We start from the raw sequence: 19956 nt of genomic DNA, 5'->3' as shown, positions 1-19956 counted from the left end.
GAAAACATTAAATTATAATTCTCAAAGAACTCAAGATTCATCCAATAATATCTTTTCATCTTTAAACAAAAGACACAAAGGGTACACCACACCAAGTAGGAAAGAATGTGGGGGCTGCAGTGGGAGAGGAGTGAATGCTAAGCATTAAAGAGGAAAAGAGAAAGTAAAGAGTAGCTTTGCCCTCCTACCCAATAATGGTTGAGCAGTTACACTTGTCTCTGCTAAAAGCCATAACTGCTTTTGCAAAACACCCAATATTGTACGACTGGCTAATATACAATCACACAACATTATGTATCTTTTCCATTCTTTTCCACCATTCAAATTTCTTGATTTTACCCGACTATATCCTGAACTCATGAACTTGTCTCCAAGCTCATACTAAGGTAAATCAAGTCAAAATTTCAAGGCTAAACACCAAACTGAAAGAAAGGGGTGGGTTTGAGCCTCAGTGGAGCGATACTGACTATTTGTGTTTCAATAGGTTGAGAAAGTAGTTATGAACATATACTGCTTGTAATATAGTCAGTAGTACTAAAAAAGACACCAAACTGAATGTTTTGCATACAATAAATTACGTCAATTCGAACTAAAATCCTCAATGTTCGTAACAGGAATCTAACCCTACGGTCCGGATTTGATATGGCCAACCTATGGTTACCATGAATGGTTTGAGTTGGAGACTCGGAGAAATCTAAAGATACTTTGGGGAAAATGTGGCCATCAATCTGTGTGTCTGTGCACCCATTTGTGTTCATTAGATTGTCTGTCTCAACAACTCCAACCTGCGCCATCCCTAACCACCGTATCTTCAATTGCGTGCTTTGGTCTCTTTCTACCAACAAGATTACAACTCCTTAATGTTCTTCTTATTTTGTGCGTTTAATTATATTAAAGTATCAGAATCTAAACCTATAAGAATATGGATGACGTGGCGTGAATTCCCCTTGGTCCATTTGGTTTAATAAGATGTGTTCAAGTAAGGTAGCCAAAAGAAAAAAAAAAAAAACAGCCAATTTTTTATTTTTGTTTGATCTGTTATCAATTATGAAGTTAACAAAAAATTATAGTTCGATTTTTTTGAATGGATATGATATAAGAATTTAATAGGCACTTAAACGTAGGAATGTGCAATAGTCATTTTTTGGTCATGAAATTACAAAATTTAAGTTGTTTCTCTTAATCAATCAATTACAACTATGTTCCGCGTAATAACTAAATATTACCCATAATATAACATTTGAAGGGACATTTTGCCCAACCACTTCAATTTCCATGCATCTACCTAGAAGCTATATACATATTTTCCAACCAAAATTCCAAAACTAGTTCATAGCTGCGCTGCACAAATTTGAGACTAAATGACTCATGGATTAATAATGTATTCTGAACTTTCTTTTTCTAACGATGTTCGATATATTTTGACAGTTAAAGGTGTTGGTTTGACTGAAATATCCTTTAATCATATATATGCTGGCTTTCATATTATTTCATTATCTAATGTTTTTTTTATATATTTATATCATGATCAGGTAGTTGTGACTTGTGAAATTATATTATATGTTGCCACCAACATGCTTTGTTCCCTAGGCTCAAAACCGGGTGCTTGGAATCAACTATAGCTAATCAAGCTACTAAGATTAATATATTATATTCTCTCATGTTTCTATTTTATTTGTCTTATATTTTTTTTTGTCTGTTTTAAAATAATGTTTACATTTAAAATTTTAAACATTATTAACTTTTTAGTTTTTACAAATTTTCTTTCATTAATTTGAACATTTTAAGTAGGGGCTTTTTAAAAGACAATTTTCCTTTTCCCAAAAAAAAAAAAAAAAATACACACACACAATTTTCAACAAAAAAATCGCATTTTATTTTTTTTCTTAAAAAAATATTTCATACACACATACATAACTATCCCTTACAAAATAAAATGGATGGAATATATAAACTATATAAATAAAATGAATGAAATATGATGGTCCTATCCTATAAACTACAAAACTTGTCACATGTTATTTAGTAGAGTATCAAAATTGGTAAATATCTAATTTTTACTTCGTAATAGTCAAATAAAGAAGGGTTCATTTTTCAAAAAAAAAATAAAAATAAAGAAGGGTTCATAATCTTAAGTGAGCACACTTTCAAAGAATTAATCTTCACGAGTCACGCTACTAATTTACTAATCAAATTCTAATTTACCTCCTACCATTACCTTTTAAGTTAGGCGTCGTATCAATTATGTTAAAGTCCCAGAGCTCATGACCTTTTAAGTCAGACATCGTATCAATTATGCTAAATCCCCGAATCGCAAACGTGGTTACTCTTAACCAAGTTGTTAGTATGAGTAATTCATGTTATTTTAAAAAAACAATAGAGATACTAAAGAAATCATGACTTTGATTAAATTTAATTTACAATAAGACTCATGATTTTAGTGAAAAGGAGTTGACAGAATTTCTAGTGTAGAAGAAACCAAACTAAGGATTTGTTGGAAAGCCTATGACCATGCTTCAAACACGAAACTTAAGAAAATGGAAGAAGTATTTTCCTATCTAACTTCTGGAAGATTAAAAAATCAAAATTAACCAGAAAATCTAAACCCTAATTAATTAAGTTTAATTTAATTATAAAAAAAAAAAAAAAAAAAAAAAGCAGAATTATTTTTCTGCGAGAGAATCTTTGTGCAAGGGATGAATCACAACCGAACACCTAAGCGGCTACCTATAGCCAGCGTTCAAGCTCCGACGACCAAGCCGATAACTCCTCATGACTCATCCCAGCCTTCCTCCAACCAATGGCGGCGCGGCTTACCGGCTTTTTCGACCCGCTGGAGCTTCGATTCGGCGGCTAAAATGAGCTTCGCCGGCACGCCGGAGATCTCCTCGAGCTTCTTAACAGCTCGCCACGTGGACGCAGAGTGGCCACAGCATCTTCTCAAGCTGAACCATAGAGACGCCGCGAGAACGGCTCGGAACGGCAAAACCGTTATCAGAGCAGTAGAGAGCCGAAAAGCGTCGCAAGCCTTACGGACAACTTTGTCCTCCGAGCCGATTCCGAGTCTTTTGCACCAGTTGACGAAAATGCCCTCGGCTGCGGGGTCAACCTTCGCCGGTACCGGCGGCGATCTCGCTTTACACTTCAATCCAGTCGCCGGAAAAGTAACCTCGCTCGAAAACTCGTTTCGCGACTCCGAAGACTGATCGCTCATTTTCTTTTGACCGGAGGAGTGAGTAGACGAAACACAAGCCGACGACGAGGAAGAAGAAGAAACCGCGTCGCCGAGATCAGCCTCCTCCTCCTCCGGCGGCGGCGGCGACGAGCACGAACCACAGTGACCGGCAATCGGAGCCACGCCGAAGCCGGAAACACGATGTCCGGTAAACGATTTACATTTCAAACAAATAATATTCCGAATATGCCGAGCCACGAGAAAGTTCGCATCGTGAACCTTGGCGTCGCAGCTCCAACACAGAAACGCGGAATCGGACGGGCAACAAACCGCCGCCTCGCCATTACAGAGCTCGCAGCTCCTAACCACCGTCGTCGCCGTCTCCTTCATCGTCAACATGACACAAAAATCACGTTGCGCCGGAGCTCGATCAGAGGAGCCAGAAACCAAACAAAAATTTTTAAAAAGCCTCAGGTTGGTTAAGAGGGTTTGCGGACAAAAAACTTTGCAGTGAAATTTGTGGATATAGAGGAGACGAAGATGAAGAGTGGATGGAGATTGTACGGATTTTAGAGAGATATTTGTGGGATACTGTGTGGAGAGAATAGAGGGGATGAAACCATGTAAAAACTCTCTGCCGTACCTTCTGGTTTTAGAGAGAGAGAAAAACAACTGGTTTTAGAGAGAGAGAGAGAGAAAGCACGGGTTTAGAGAGCGAAACACCCCATGGATTTGAGAGAGAGACTGGTGAATGCGAGATAGGCGGTGTGTTGAAACGGCTCTATGTTTTTCTTTGCGTTTTCCTTTTTCTTTCCTTTATTTGCGACTTGGCGTGAATAATGGCCAGAAAACCCATTTACTTTTGGTTATTTTCGGAATAAACTTTTTTTTTCCTAATGTATCTTTGAACCGATAACCACAAATTAAAAATAAACAAAATTTTAAAGACTAAATCTATATTTGATTATTCATGTCACACCCTGAACTTTTATATCGTATATATGGAGTCACAAACCAACAAAAAAATTTGGCCTAGAACTTTTAGCAAGCTTTCCTATCTTCCTGCTGACATAGCGTCTGATGTGGCATTTCTCTTAACCTTATATTGTCCATGTAATCGTTTACATATTTAAAATTAAAAAAAAAACAAAATTATTATATTAAAATAACATACTTTTCAATTTTGAAATTCCAATGTTTCAATTTTTTTTTTCAGAATTTATATTTTTTGACTAATTTTTTGTTTTAGTATTTTTTCAATTTTCTAAATTTATAGAAATGCTTTTTTTTTTGTCTTCGGTTTTTATTTTTGTTTTTTATTGTTTTTTAAATTTTTATTTTTAATATGTAAATGCTTACATGGACAACATAAGATTGAAAGAAATGCCACGTCAGTTGGAAACCTGCGCCATGTCAGCAGGAAGACAGGGAAACCTGCTAAAAGTTCTAGGTGAATTTATTTTTTTGGTTTGTGGCTCGATTTATACGATATGAAAGTTCAGGGTGTGGCATGAATAATTGGATATAGTTCATGGTACTATATGACACTTTAGCCATTTTTAAATAATTATTCAAACTTCTTTCCATCTCAAGAGATTTTTCCCCATTTATTCCTGAGGTTTGAATGAGATCGCGTGAATTCCGTTGTGTGATTTTAAGTGATTGTGTTTTCCAAAAAAAAAAAAAAAAGGTGATTGAAACAATTTGTCATCAAATTTAAAAAAAAAAAATTATTAATGACTTTGTAGTCGAGATTGCATGAAGTGGTTCTCTCAATTGAAATATTATGAATTCAAGTCCCAGTGAATACAGTATTAACACCTATGAAAGAGTCATTCTTCGTTGTTCCCAAATTGTTTTAAAATATTTATTTATTAAATAGAAAAAAAAAAAAAAAANAAAAAAAAAAAAAAAAAAAAAAAAAAAACGTGTATGCATCCCTTGGCCACAAAAACTTCTTTTCCCAATTTTTTTAAACCTCAATTTTCTCCCTCCCCTACCCTCATTCTCACTCAAAGAGAGTCATAGGGTCATAGACTTCTAGAGTTGTAGTCCTCGAGCACTTCTACACTAGGTTAGTACAGAAAAGAGAAATAAGAAAAATATAAAAAAAACAATAAATATACTTTTATATATTTAAAATAATTTTAAATATACATAAATATTATTCCAAATTACTTGAGATTTTCTTTTTAGCAAATGCACCTTAAACTTTTAAAAATTAGGAAATTACACTCAAAACATAAATTTATAAGCATACTTATGTAGAAAATAAAACTTGTAAGTATTTTAATTTTATTAAAAGAAAGAAAGTTACGATTAACTTTTTTCCATCAATCATAACAGTTTGTTTGGTTTGGAGGAATTAGAACTTTACACTCACCTAATTTTGAAGGAAATACAATTCTTTCATTTGATTGGACACAAAATTATAATTTTCTCATTTTCATGATATTAGAATCTCATGTCGCCCTTAGCATTTCAATTTCGCATTAGTTGGGCAAGAAAAAAAATTATTTAGACAAAATTATCATTTTCTTTTCTAAAATAAAAAAAAAAGATATCATTAGACAAAATTATTCTTCTATGATATTTTTTTTGGATATAAGCATTAAAGAAAAAACAATTTGTTATGTTTAACTAAGTTGTGTACTTATTGTTTAAAAAAAAAAAGTTGTGTACTTATTAAGCTTAACGGTCAATGGTTAAGTAATGTTTGGGATCTATTAAATATGTTATAGTGATACACGTTTATATCCAAAGTACCCAAATAACAGTTGCATTCCATTATACTTTTGGAACAAATTTACTTGTTATTAAATTTTAATCCACCGTTAAAATTTTTGTCAAATGGCTATCCAAAACAGGGGTATTTTTTTTATCTTTTCATGCTTTGGTTATCTCATTGACCCTTTGTAGTGGTTTTCTTTACACATTTTCATCCAATGAAGAGGTCCGACATAAGCCATGTGAGCCACATTACAAAGCCATGGCTTTCGCCGAACCTCTTCATTGGATGAAAATATGTAAGGAAAACCACTGCAAAGGGTAAATGAGATGACCAAAGCATGAAAAGACCAAAATACCCCTATTTCGGGCGGTCATTTGACGAAAATTTTAAGGGTAGACTAAAATTTGCAAGACCCAAATAACAGTAAGACCAAAAATGGAAATGACTCTAATAATAATAATAATAATAAGTATGGGTGGTGTTTTAGTCATTATACTACTTATTTCATTCCCATCCAATTGATATCAAACACTGAAATTAAAATTCTCAATAATTATATTTCTGCAAACCAAATATTGAAATCTGAATTTCTACTTTATTTCCACACTATTCATTTCTCATATAATTTGAATTGTTTTCCTCCTAATTCTCTTATTGTAACCAAACGCCCTTTAAACTATTAAGTACTCATTTGGTTTATTTAAGACTTTGTGGGGTATAATTCAATTGCCTTCTAAACTTTGAAATTTATTATCTATGGAATAATTGATAATACTTTTTTTTTTCTAAACTGATAATTTAGAAATAAATATATTACGATTTTTCACCTTAAAAGGGATAGTCCAATATGTAGAACATGATTCACGTATTAATACATCACTCTCGATTGAACTTGTCCCACAATTTCTTTATAGTACGACTTACCTCTCCTTTGTGATTTTCATATATTACATATGGACGAGTTTATAACCTCATACACATTCTCAAATAGTAGTTCATATTTTTTCAAAAAAATAGTAGTTCATATATTATCATTTTGCTGTATTTGGAATGATTGTTCCTTTAGGTAGTTAAATTCTCTTCAATTTTCTTGTATTAACTTTGCTAATAAAATATTATGTTTATCCCATACCATTTATATTATATTATTACACAATATTTGGCCAAATTATCCTCATTTGTTTACCTCTCATATGTGGTTCGTGACTAATACAAGTGAACATAATTTATTTATTGCCTACCCTCGAATAATAACTGCTAATTTCTCCCATTATTAAAAAAAAAAAAGATTTCGCCAAATTTATAAAGATAATAATAACAATAATAATACTAATAACATTAAAATTATAGATTGGTTACTAAAACAAATTGCATATATTCTATATGAATTTTGTCACGATTAACTTGTTTGTGAAAACATTAAATGTCATTATATTATGGTTGGAACAGTCACTCACATTTAATTGCATTCCAGAAAATCAGAGTATGCATTGTTGGAGGTGACTAGATTAATAATGAGACATAGAAATCCAATTCTTTTCATTGCATAATAAATAATGGCTTATTTGACCTAATTAAATTATTGTGTACAGTTCGATGCTCTATTTAACTCTTATGCCATAGAAAAATGGTATCATGTACTAATTGTGAAAATTTTGAAAGAAAAAAATAATAAAATAGATTTCCAAAAAAAAAAAAAAAAAGAGTTGAAAGATCGTTTCACGGGTGACGACTAGAACAGTTGTTGAGCGAAGTATATGTGGTGAGAATGCAAAATTGGAAAGTTCGTCCGGATGGTTGTCGAGGAAAGGAAATAAAACAATATTTGTGTGGTTAGGCTTGGAAAAATATCTTTGGACAGCATGGCTTCGTGATTTGGAGCAACTCATTTTGTACCAAGAATTTGGTTCGTTTCCCTTCCATCTGACACGTGGCTGCATTTCACAACGTCAAATCATCAGATGCTCACAAGTCACGTCATTTCCCACAAATGCCCTTTTCATTTACTTTGGCCTTTTTCTCCGCCACAAGTAAACAAGGAACAAAAGCCCTCTTCAATGTGGATCATCCAAACGTCCCCTCTGAGTTCAACCCTCAAATTTGAATGTGCACTTCTAAAAGTAAATTGAAAATGTGTTTGGTTGATGGGGTTGATACAATGGATGAGAAGGAAATCATTCACATTATTTTTTACTATATTTTAAAAACCTTTATTACAATTATAGGGTTATACATAATCAAATATAATATTAAAAACATTACAAAGAATCAATACCATTTCCAATAAGATTCGTACCAACACCTTCCATGTGTCTTCGCATTGACAATATCGTCTCGACTGAGACTCAAACTCATGACCTCCTATATGGGAGAGCCACTACTCTACCATTTGAGCACAAGGTGCTTTGCTTGGTAATATTTAGTTAAGTGTGAATATATAAAATTTATATATTTAGAAATTACGTCAAAAGAGTTGCTAAATACACAAAAGAAAAAAAAACTGAAAATACTAAAGAAAAGATTTAAAGAAATTAAAGAATAAGTGGTATCACAAATGAAAGTAAACAAGACATGTAAAATGAAACATGCAAATATTACTTTTGCATATATCTTTTTGGGCTTAACAAATTTTTATTATTTGATGATTAAATTAAGAATCTTAGTTTTCAAAAAAAATAATAAATTTAAGAATCTTAAGTTGACGAATAATTAATCAAAATATGTTACATTACAAATCATATATGTAGTGTTACATTTCTGTCTTAATTTCACCCTTAATTTTCACATTCTTATGTGGCAATATTTGATTGGTTCTTTTTATATTTTATTTATAAGTACTTTAAAAAAAATGTTGCTAAGGTAAACAGTCAACTAAATCATGGTAACTACTAATAAATCAAATAATTTGATTACCATATTAAGAGTTGAATATTATAGAGAAAAAAGTGAGAGAATATAATGTTATTATAATTTTATTTATCATAAGCATCTTTTAAATTTTTTCTTCTTCGTAGCTTTTTTTTTTTTAAGAAAAAAATTTGAATAAGATATAGGGATAAATTCAATGAGATTTTAGTTGCACGTCAACGTAACTTTTATGGGGTCAGAACTCGGAACTGCCAAGCAAAAACTTCCCGTTGGACTTGAGGGGGTTTATTGTATATTACAAGATATTAATAAATAATTATAGTATATAAGAGAACCACAAGTTTAAAAATAAAATAAAAAAGAAGGCAACACCACAACAGAAGATTCAAAGAACCAAAAACAAATAGAAAACTGTTCCACATGATTCATGAAATCGCACATCGTGTGGAGAAAAAATAACCAACCAAGCTGGAAGAATAGTTTATGCCTTTATGGACTGCACCTTTCTCATCTGTCTCATTATTTAATTTTTTTAAACAAAATATTCCTAACAACTTAGATTTTGATTATTCAATAATATATAGGAAAACATCAAATGAGAACAAAATCCTTCAATAAAAAGTAAGAATTTATCTCATTCGTTCATCGAAGTTCATCAATGGTTGAAAATTTTAATATCTAAAAAACGGAATCAAATATATAATTATTAAAAATTTTTAAAAGTGATTTTTTTTTAAAGAACTTACAGTAGTTTAGTCTATACAAATCTTCTTGATCCTGGTTTATTACATTAGTTTAGTCCATACTCAATATTTCATTGATAAAAAATCACATTCTTATAAAATTTTAAGTGAAATATTTTTTTTAGTAAGTGACAAGAAGCATCAACAATTACTATTCATGAGTGTATACAAAATAAATTTCATTTTATAATTTATTTGTTAAAGAATCATAAAAAGTAACTTATTTAAATTACTCATAAATCATAATTGATTAATTCAAATCATGAAAATCAATAATATCACTTTGCGACGCACCAACAAATGATTAAATGCTACGAAAAAAAAAAGAAGCATGTCCGGGCTTTGACACGCAAGCATTAGTGAGGAAAAAAGAAAGAAAAAGAATCAAAATCACAATTCCCAGAAGGGCAAGTTTGGTACGAGGATCCACTGTTCCAAACTCGTCACATTAACCGGGCGGGCCCCACGAAATTCCATGTGCGGCGTGGTTATCAAAGTTGTAAGAGAACTCTTGCACAGTCCGCACTCGATATTTATAGTACCACGTGACGTGGCAGAACCATAACCGAACAATGGTGTCTGATTGGGACATGTGGCCTACCGCGAGATTTTTATTTTTTCAAATTTTTATTAGAACAGCGGTGGAATCGGTATCCGGCGTGAATGAATAGCGGCCATAGTGAGTGGACACGTGTCGCGAATAGGAGCGGTGGTTGACGGCGACTTTATGGCCACGCCCGATGCACGGGATCTGTATGAGTACCGCGTACGTCGTCGTATTCCAATTTAATTTTGCTTCGACCTACAGTCCATATTTATGGCAATGATTTCATGTGGGCCCTTTTTCCTTTATCTACGAAAAATAGAAAATCATAAACGTATTTTAAGGGAATAAAATATCTTCACACACGAAATATTCAATTGGTTCCTTTTTTTTTTCTTTTTTAAAGAATAAGACTGAACAAATTTCTTGTCAAAGCTTCTATCTTGCATAATTGTGGTGTGCATGTGATTGAAAGTCCTCCATTTGATTTTAGAAGATTCTGCAGGAGAATTGGTTGGTGTAACGTGTTTTAGAAGGTTACATTTTTTACAACTGAGTTATAATTGACTGATTAAAAAATTGACTATAAAAAATTTAACCGTTGAAAACTTGAAATATTTCAAATTCTAGTTCAATTTTCATTATTAAGGTAAAAAAATCGATCATTTTGGTTTGGTTTGGTAGTTATCGATTTTTTAAGAGAAAATCAATACCCAACCAAAAACAAAGATCAATCCAAATAAATAAATAAATAATCTAACATCATCCCATTTACATTTTGCAAACTTATAGACCATATATTAATTTTAATGATCTATTGGATTGCATTGCATTTGTTAACCATATAATGTATAAATATAGTCAATTTATATCTCACTAAACTATAAAGGGCATGTTTGGTTGGGAGGAAAAACACTTCCAACGAAAATGTTTTCCTCCAAACCATGGAAATTTGTCATTTCCTAATTCCTACGTTTGGTTCATTTGAACTTCTTTTCCAATGGGAACTGAGTTCTTTAAAAATGAGGAAAACAAGTTATGAGGTGATGTTAGGTATTTTATTTTCAATTGCAGCTGGGAACAAAAAGGGAGGTTATATGATTATACTACGCTTGTATATCTCTCTTAATTACATACATATTGAATGGTGAAAGGTAAATTTTGGGGTGATTTTCCGCAATCAACGGAAATCATTTTCTGTTGACTGGATTTTCTAGGTGTAGCCAAACACAAGAAGCCCAAAAATAATTTTCAGAAATTATTTTATGGGCTTCCAAACATAACGTTATTCGTTCATTAATATTAGTTATTGTAATTCATTTTATATGTTTCACAAAAGCCCAACATGAGCCCATTCATCTATATGGATTGACCCAAATTTAGGGATATTTGTTTCGTTATAGCATTGCTTATTTGGTATGTTTGGGGCAAATTTTACTATGAATCTTGGTCATATATAGTGGAGGTAGCCATGTCTTATCATGTGATAGAAATGACTTCTCTATCAATTAAATGAACGACATGATTAGTTGAATACTTAACAAATTAGAAATAATGATTATTTAAATATTTAGAAAGTTCTTTAATAATAATAATAAAAAAAAAAAAGAAGAAGCCACAATTAAAGAATAATAATTAGTTTCATCATGGATGACATTCACCACCTACAAAGGCATCTATCTCCACCTCAATAAAGTGTCTCAATATATTCAACCATTTGAAAGTATACCCTACATCTAGTGCTTTAACTTCTTTAGGTATCAATATCTCCATTTCCAATATGTTAATCGCAATGATAAACTCCCCATCATATTTTGTTAACACTGATTGAAAACCCATGCAATTACCACTTGATTCATCGTAATATTTACATTAAAACTTTTGCCACCATAATGGGGTTTCTCCCACTTGATTGCATGCATGCAAATGTTGTTGTCTCCATGGAAACCCCAATCATCCCAACTTCTTAGCTCAAGCAAATAGTTAACTTTTCTTTTTTCACCTTTAGTTTATGGTAATCATTAACAAATATTTTGTATGGACGATGCTCAACATTTAAGAAATAATGAACTTACAAGTTGTGAGATTATTAGTGTGATATGATTAAAACTAACATTGAGAATAGTGTACATAGACTGCTCCAAACGTATTACTCTTATCAAACATTTATCTCTCTAATTGAAAGTTGTACTATTTGTGAGATTTATTAGTTTAAACATAGTTGTTTTGCACTTTATTCAAAAGAGTTGTTGGAATAATTTATAAATGACAGGTTTTGGTTGAATGTGACTAAGTGTTAGTGGTTGTAAAGTTGACATAGCATGACTAACTTAAATGACAGTACAAGAAAGATGTATGATTAATCTATTTTTTGCTAAAATAAAAGTTTAAATGACATTTAGATTGAATATGTGATACATATCTACAAAGAGAAAAATAGAACGATTGCTTTCCAGTTCATTCTTACGTCATGAGTACTTTAAAGTTTAGATGATTTCAATTCTTTTAACAAGTTTTCAACAGATTATCCGAGATATTTTTAAGCGTTACATTTTTCAACCTAAACGATTGATATATTATTTTAAATATCTCCTCGATTTTATAATAAAAATTTATTTATGAGTAAGAAAGTTCCAAACAATCAAAGCAGTGTAACAAGCTAACAATGTTTCGTTCAACCTAAGGTAGTGTGGAGTCAAACGAGGAAGCGGTCAAACCCCAGAAAACAGTGTCCCCGTCACTTTGTTTTCTCTCTGTCTTCTGTTTGATCGCTTCTTTCTGAGAGTTTTAATGGACGCTTCGTTCATGTCCAGGCGACACCTGGACACCACGCCACTCGAAGCCCACGAGCCCTTCAGCCCCACATCCATCACGCCGACCAAACGCCGCCACCTACCGCCGTTTCACACTCCCACTTCCTCCTCCTCCACACCGCCGCCGCCGCCTTCTTCTTCTTCCGTCAATTTCAGGCCTCCTGCGCCGCCGCCGCCCCTCCTGAAGCTCTCCTCCGGCGAAACCCTATTCCGGATCCTCTGCCCCGCCACCAAGACCGGCCGCGTCATCGGCAAGGGCGGCGCCAACATCCGCCAGTTCCGCGAGGAGACCGGCGCCAAGATCCGCATTGACGACTCCGCCCCGGCCTGCGACGAGCGCGTCATCACCATCGTTGCCGATTCGGCGAAGCGGGAGTCCGCTCCGAGTCAAAGCAACTCGGATTGCGCTAGCACGACCGCGGAATTTCTGCCTAGCTCGAGCGTCGACGACGAGGCGTCGCCCGCTCAGCTCGCGCTGGTTAGGGTTTTTGAGAGAATTTGGAAAGTGGACGAGGAGAGGGAGGGTGAAGAAAGGAAGGATGAAGGGAGTAATAGCTGTGGAGGATTTCCACAGGGAATGGTGGTTTGCCGGCTATTAGCTCCCACTTCTTTAGTAGGGTGTGTTCTTGGGAGAGGGGGGAAGATTGTGGAGAGAATAAGAAATGAGACTGGAGCTCAAGTTAGGGTTTTGCCTAAAGATCAAATTCCCCACTGTGCCTCCCAAGGAGATGAGGTGATTCAGGTAATCTGATATTGTTTAGCTCTTCATTTTCTTCTAACAATTTACTTAGCAGTGAATGTATCTCAAGCATGAAACTTTATTATATGATTGTCCAGAAGATGAAAACTAGACCTGGAATATGAAGAAATGAGTTCATTTTTTGTTGTTGTTGTTCGAACCAAGGGATTGCATTCCTTTCTTGCTTGCTTAAATCATTGAAATATAGAATCTCACTCAGCTTACTCTATACTAATCCTAAGCCCTAGAACCCTTGCCCAAGAGTCATTGGACGACGTAAATTGGAATTGCCCAAGCAGCTCCCCTGTCAATCCCTGTTGTTGACTCTACGCAAAGGGATCCATCTCCACACTTCGTCACTTCCCCCAACCTGGGGAGCCCAAGGGCCCGAACTCTAGCATGGGGAATCCTAGCTCTAAGATGTTGTTGGTGCCTTGGTGGGAGTCGAATCCCCACCCTTGTCTCTGGAGTGGTAACTTTAGGTCAAGTGGTCTAAGCTAGCCTTGTGGGGCACCCGTGCATGCCTTTTTTGCATTGCATGGAGGACTTGGAAATCCTCTCTTGCCAACTGAAGATTTGGTATTACTATTTGATCCTGTGGCTTTATTTTTTCATTTTATAAGTTGGATAATGGGAAACATATGCACATTCCAAGGGGGAACAGAAACATTTTATACAATTCTTGATCAAGCCATTCTAGGAAACCTTAGGTTTTTTATCTGATATTTTGTTTATCTACTCATGCTCTTATTTTCATTTTTTTTTTCTTTACACCCCTTTGATTGTAAAGATGTTGTGTTAATGTGCAGATAACAGGAAGCTTCTCGGCGGTAAGAAGAGCACTGTTGTCTGTTTCAGGCTGTCTTCAAGATAACCCTAGGGCAGAGTTGGCATACTCGTCTACTCCCAAATCCTCAGGGTCATCATTCCATGGAAATGGTTTGCCTGGTCCAGACCCTTATTCGCTACCGGGTTATGCGACAGGTCATCAATTTGTGGATCATCATTCCAAAAATTTTCAATATTCTTGTGCTGAGAGTAGTGCTAGTTATGGTATGGTTAAGGAAGAAGAGGTTGTGTTTAGGCTTCTATGTAAAGTTGATAAAGTTGGAAGTTTGATAGGGAAAGGCGGCTCTATTATACGGGTGATTGAGAGTGAAACTGGTGCTTCTGTTAAAATTGTTGAAGTAGCATCTGATTCGGATGAGAGAGTTGTTATTATATCGTCACGAGAGGTATGTGATCCAACAGTCTCCAATATCAGAAAAAAATTTATTCCTTTATTTATTGGGAGGGGGTTGTTAGCAGGGCATAGACTTTTATTACATTTCTAATTTGTTGATCCTAGCTTGACAAGTATACTTCTTTTTTTTCGTTAATTCATTTGAGTTGTTATGTAGTGGTGTGTGGAATTTGAAGTGGCATGAGTGTGTTGTGTGTTTTTTTAAGGAGAATTGCATTTTAGTTTCTAAGTTATGACTGAATAGTGAATATCATCCTTGGTTGTTTTGTGTACACATATAGTTCTCGGGTTTCAACTAAGTTGCATTTTTTGCCCCCCACCTCACAATTCGAGGGTAAGGGCCAAAAACACAACCCCATTTGAAAACCCAAAGACCATATATGTGGACAGAGAATAATCACCAAATAAAATCACTATTCAACCATAACTTCGGGGCGAAAAATGCAATTATCCTTTTTTTTTTTGGCATTCATGATTGTGTTAATATCTAGACATTTGGTCTTTGTGCTGTTTTTGTCCCGACTTTATCTGAATAGCCAGAGTTGTCTACAAATTAGAAGAAATCACTACAATTTTACTAGCTTCTTTGCCATCTTGGTTCCTAGTTCCTACTCCATGACAAATATTCATCTTACCCCCCTATCCTATTTTTGAAACATATTGCCTATGATGCATGGAAACGTATGGAAATTTTATAAAACGCATTAGAATCGTTTCCTTAATTAAAATTTTTAAAAATGCATTTTCTAAAAAGAACTTGGTAAACAATTAAAATGCATGCATATTTAAAAGAAAACTCATATCCTGCGTTTCTGTGTTCCATTTCTTATTTCCGTGCTACCTAACATATTATTGAATCAGCATTAGGAATATCTTATAAACTTTATCATCTACTCAGTAATATATTGCTGAAAGTTGGACATACACTTTTTCTTTAAACTATGCTTATCTGTCTTGAATTTAGTCTTTCTTGAGTGACCTTTTAAATTCCTGCAGAACTCCGAGCAAAGGCATTCTCCAGCACAGGAAGCTGTTATTCGTGTGCATAGTAGAATTGCTGAAATTGGGTTTGAACCCGCTGCTGCAGCAGTTGTGGCTAGACTTCTTGTACATTCAAATCAAATAGGTTATCTGTTCGGTGATGGTGGTATTCCAATTGCCGAATTGAGAAGAATTACTGGTGCTAGTATACGCGTTTTTCCCAAGGAACAATCTCCAAGGTTCGGTTCCCAAGGTGATGAAGTTGTACAGGTAATTATAGATTTTGGCTTTACGCTCTTTTTGCTCCTCGTTTTAGTAACAACTGCATTTCTTCATAGTTTACAAAACTTGTTGATGGTTTTATGCATGAATGTTGTTCTGACCAGCTAGTCACCCAATCATTATACAATGGACAATGGTTCACCTCAACATAAGGTTCATTTTTAATATATTGAAGGTTCATTTTTTGTGTTTTAAAAGTTCATTATTTGGTTTACTACCTAAAGATGAACTACCAGTACATTAAAAATGAACCTTCAGGATACCTAAAATGAACATTTATCCATGATCTACATTGCAATGTGGACCATGGTCCACGGTATAATTTGCCCTAGTTACACTTGTATGTGTTTATTTTCTTCCTTTCTAACAAATAACAATTTGTAGGGAAGGAAAAACCCATTGCCCATATTTAGGAGGGAAAGGGATGGAGAAATGACACTTATTATGGTTTATATATACACTTGAGTTTTTCTAGGGGTGTTTGATTTAAACATGAGAACTTGAATCTAAATTGGAATAAAATATTCAGTAATTGAAATGGGTTTTAGTAAAAGTAGCATGATCGTTTGGTAGTAAACCGGAATGAAAAATATTACTGAATTTTTTGTTTGAATTTGTACTAACAATGTCCCTATACTCTGACCAATAAGAATTTAAAGAAAGGATATTTCCATTAAAAGAAGGGATAATGGCCTAAGCGTTAATTTAAGCAACCTTGGGCTATGAATTATTAGAAGAGAATGATTTGGGTTGTTGAGTTGTCGTTAGCATTTTGCGGAACAATTTGAGCTTGCAAATTTAATTATCCATGGGTTCAAAATTAGCCAATGTGGGCTGAGATGGATTATATTTAAAGAATGAGGAGTGGAATTTAACTAGGCCTTTATAGGAAGAAAGCGTTTTCATTATTATCTTGCTGGCCCATGGATTGCTTGGAGCTACCATCCTTACTAACCATAATTTGCACACCTTGAACCTCATGGATTGAAATCTAGCTACCAACAACCATTTCCCCTTGACTCATGACTATTGGATCCAATTTCACACCATCAACCTTCTTCTAGAACTTTATACACGTTTTACTCCCCTTATATTTTTTTGTGAATATTTATGCCAAATTGACACCTGGCCTTCTGGAAGATTCCGACCCTAGATTTTCCTCCTATATAACATCCATAGGTTGCAAAGCATAATCAAGATCTAATCCCATATCACACTCACCGATCACAGGATTCTTTTCGCGAACAACATCACTCTTAGAACTACTGTGCTTTGCCATAGTCGACGGTTATCCTGCAACGGGATAACCAAAAACAACCTCCTTGGCCACACCATGCTGCTCAGCCTCTGTTAAACCACCCTCTCCAGTTGCAACCATGGTTTCCTCGTTTGAAGGTATCATTTGACGGCGTCGTTTCAAGTTAATTAACATTTGGATTGTCCTCTATTTAATAACAACGCTTAGTTGAATTAAATGCCATTGTAAATTGTGATAATTTCCTTTTTCAAGTTTGACTTAATTAATTGAACTATCTTCTCCTTTGCCCACTTCCTGCTCTTTGAAATCTGCCACTTCTACTTTTATTGCTCTTATTAGGTGCTTCCAGTTGGGGATCAGAGTCGGATTGGGGGATTTGGGGCTACTCTATCTCTTGAATTTGGGCTAGTACAAAGCTTTAGGTTTTCTACTCCACTTCTTGCCCATGGCAATTCTGAAAGGGTAGGGTTTTCAAAGTAAGGTTTCAAAGAACAAGAAGACTGGAAAAGAGGGGAAAAAAACTATAACAGCAACAATTATAGTGAAGAAGAATCCAAGAAGGGTGTTCTCTAGGAGGAGAAGATCCTTCTTTTAGGCTTAGGGGGTTCTTCTCAAGGAGGGAGAAATAAATCCCTCAATTGAAAGTGGGATCAGTGTCAGGAATTAAAAAGTCGTATAGTTGAGGTATTTGATTATGATTCCAGACACTCAAAAAATAGAAAACAAACATTTTTTTTATTACTGTTTCAATTCCAGCCTTGAAACTGTCCTACCAAATGGCCCCTTAATCCCTCTGCCTGTAACTATTGTGCTTATATATGTGATATGTTCACTCATTTGAGTTTAGCGGGTTGTTCTTGTTTCTAGATAAGTATTTCATGATTGATTTGTCTTAGTACAGTGCATCAAATGTATTTAGGCTTTAGCGGTGCATTACTTGGTGGAAGATTGATTTGTTTCCTCTACACCTTTACACTATTCTTTTGATTTGTCTATGCTTCTTGGGAAAGAAAAAAGTAGAGACCTATTCCTCATGTTTGGGGCTGGTGCAGGTTATTGGCAGCTTGCAGTCTGTCCAGGATGTTCTGTTTCAAGTAACTAGTCGACTCCGGGAGACAGTATTCGCAATGAGACCAAAATTTCCAACCACTACCTCTTTGCCGCATCGCCCTGAAATGCTGCCACCTGCATATAGGGCTCGGCACGAGCCTGCTTCTCCAGCTTACCACCCCCCAGCTAGCATCCCCCGCGGGGTTGATCATGGCTTTGCTCCTCGAAGACCTTTTGAACGAGCATCTGCATTGTCACATGGTTTTGATCATAACAGTCCAACTTATCCAGACTCTGTTCCCAATTTGTATGGCAATGAAAGACGTGGACAGGCTCCCATCTATGATCAACCGATCTCGCCAAGGTGTCCCACTCAGGCTTCGGGTGCACCAGCTGTAGATGTCAATGGAGGTTTTGCACCAAATGATGCTCGTACTAGCAGGTGATCTATTTCTCCTTCTTGTTGACTTAATTATGTCACATCTGAATTCAGAGAACATTAAAAAGTAAAGCTTTTGTGAAAATTAATTAGTTAATGTAGTTGTATTTACCTTCTGGTCTCTCCCTTCCTCTCGTTTTGGATTTTTACTATGTTAGACTTGTGTTTGCAGTGAAGATGCTGTTGTTCAATCACCTGTTGTTGTTGAAGTAATGATCCCTCAGTATTTGTTGAAACATGTTTACGGAGCAGATAATAGTAATCTTGATTTCATAAGACAGGTAAATCACGCAGCCTGCACAAACTTGGTTTATATTTCCCGCACGCCTAACATAATCCTTAACCTCGTTGCGTCTGTAATCCAGGCTTCAGGTGCTAAGGTATCCGTTACTGATCCGAGACCTGGTACTACTGAAGGCGTTGTTGTTCTGTCTGGAACGCAAGACCAGACCCGCACTGCTCAGAACCTCGTCCATGCTTGCATCCTGTCTGAGCTACCATTCTAGTCTTAGTTGCAAACTGCAGACAAAAGTAAGATGGCAGGATCTGTTTGCTATTTATGATGGAAAACAAAACCAAAAAAAAAAAAATAAAAAAAAAAAAATAAAAAATGGTGCACATTCTTGAGTTATTGGCTCTTTTCTTCTATTCTCCCGAAAAAAAAAAAGTGCGGGAATTTGTATTTCGACATAGAATATGAACTAGTAGAGTTGTTGCTCAGTGTCTTGGCCCACACAATGTACAGGATGCTTGTGTTAGTGTGTGGGCTGCAGAAGAAACTTGTCAAGTAGAACTATTTGGCAATGGTATTGACTCTCAGTTTTAAATATTGAATCTTCTTGGTTTTTAGGGCAATGTTTGGTTTTCTTTCTCTATTTGGCAATGGTATTGACTCTCAGTTGTAATATTTAATTTTCTTGGTTTTTAGGGCAATGTTTGGTTTTCTTTCTCTATTTGGCAATGGTATTGACTCTCATTTGTAAATATTGAATCTTTTTGGTTTTTAGGGCAATGTTTGGTTTTCTTTCTCTAATGGTATTGACACACACACACATGTATTACTAAATACTCATTTTTAGTGTATTACAAA

The 19956-nt window shown here is 34.9% G+C and overlaps 2 protein-coding genes across 2 annotated transcripts; one reads left to right on the top strand and one right to left on the bottom strand.

The window, feature by feature from the left end:
* Positions 1-2770: 2770 nt before the first annotated feature.
* On the bottom strand, positions 2771-3565 carry LOC116023649 (B-box zinc finger protein 32-like). Its single transcript, XM_031264650.1, has one exon. The coding sequence runs from the start codon at positions 3563-3565 to the stop codon at positions 2771-2773; it is 795 nt and encodes a 264-aa protein (XP_031120510.1).
* A 9194-nt stretch (positions 3566-12759) lies between these two features.
* On the top strand, positions 12760-19890 carry LOC116022626 (KH domain-containing protein HEN4). The gene is made up of 6 exons (XM_031263389.1): positions 12760-13616; positions 14423-14848; positions 15853-16107; positions 18430-18869; positions 19039-19147; positions 19232-19890. Exons 1-6 carry the CDS (start codon positions 12852-12854, stop codon positions 19370-19372), a joined length of 2136 nt encoding a protein of 711 aa, XP_031119249.1. The 5' UTR covers positions 12760-12851; the 3' UTR covers positions 19373-19890.
* Positions 19891-19956: the final 66 nt, after the last annotated feature.

Source organism: Ipomoea triloba, chromosome 6 (assembly GCF_003576645.1).
Source record: "Ipomoea triloba cultivar NCNSP0323 chromosome 6, ASM357664v1".
NCBI lineage: Eukaryota > Viridiplantae > Streptophyta > Magnoliopsida > Solanales > Convolvulaceae > Ipomoea > Ipomoea triloba.
This window is presented reverse-complemented; position numbering and strand designations above follow the sequence as displayed.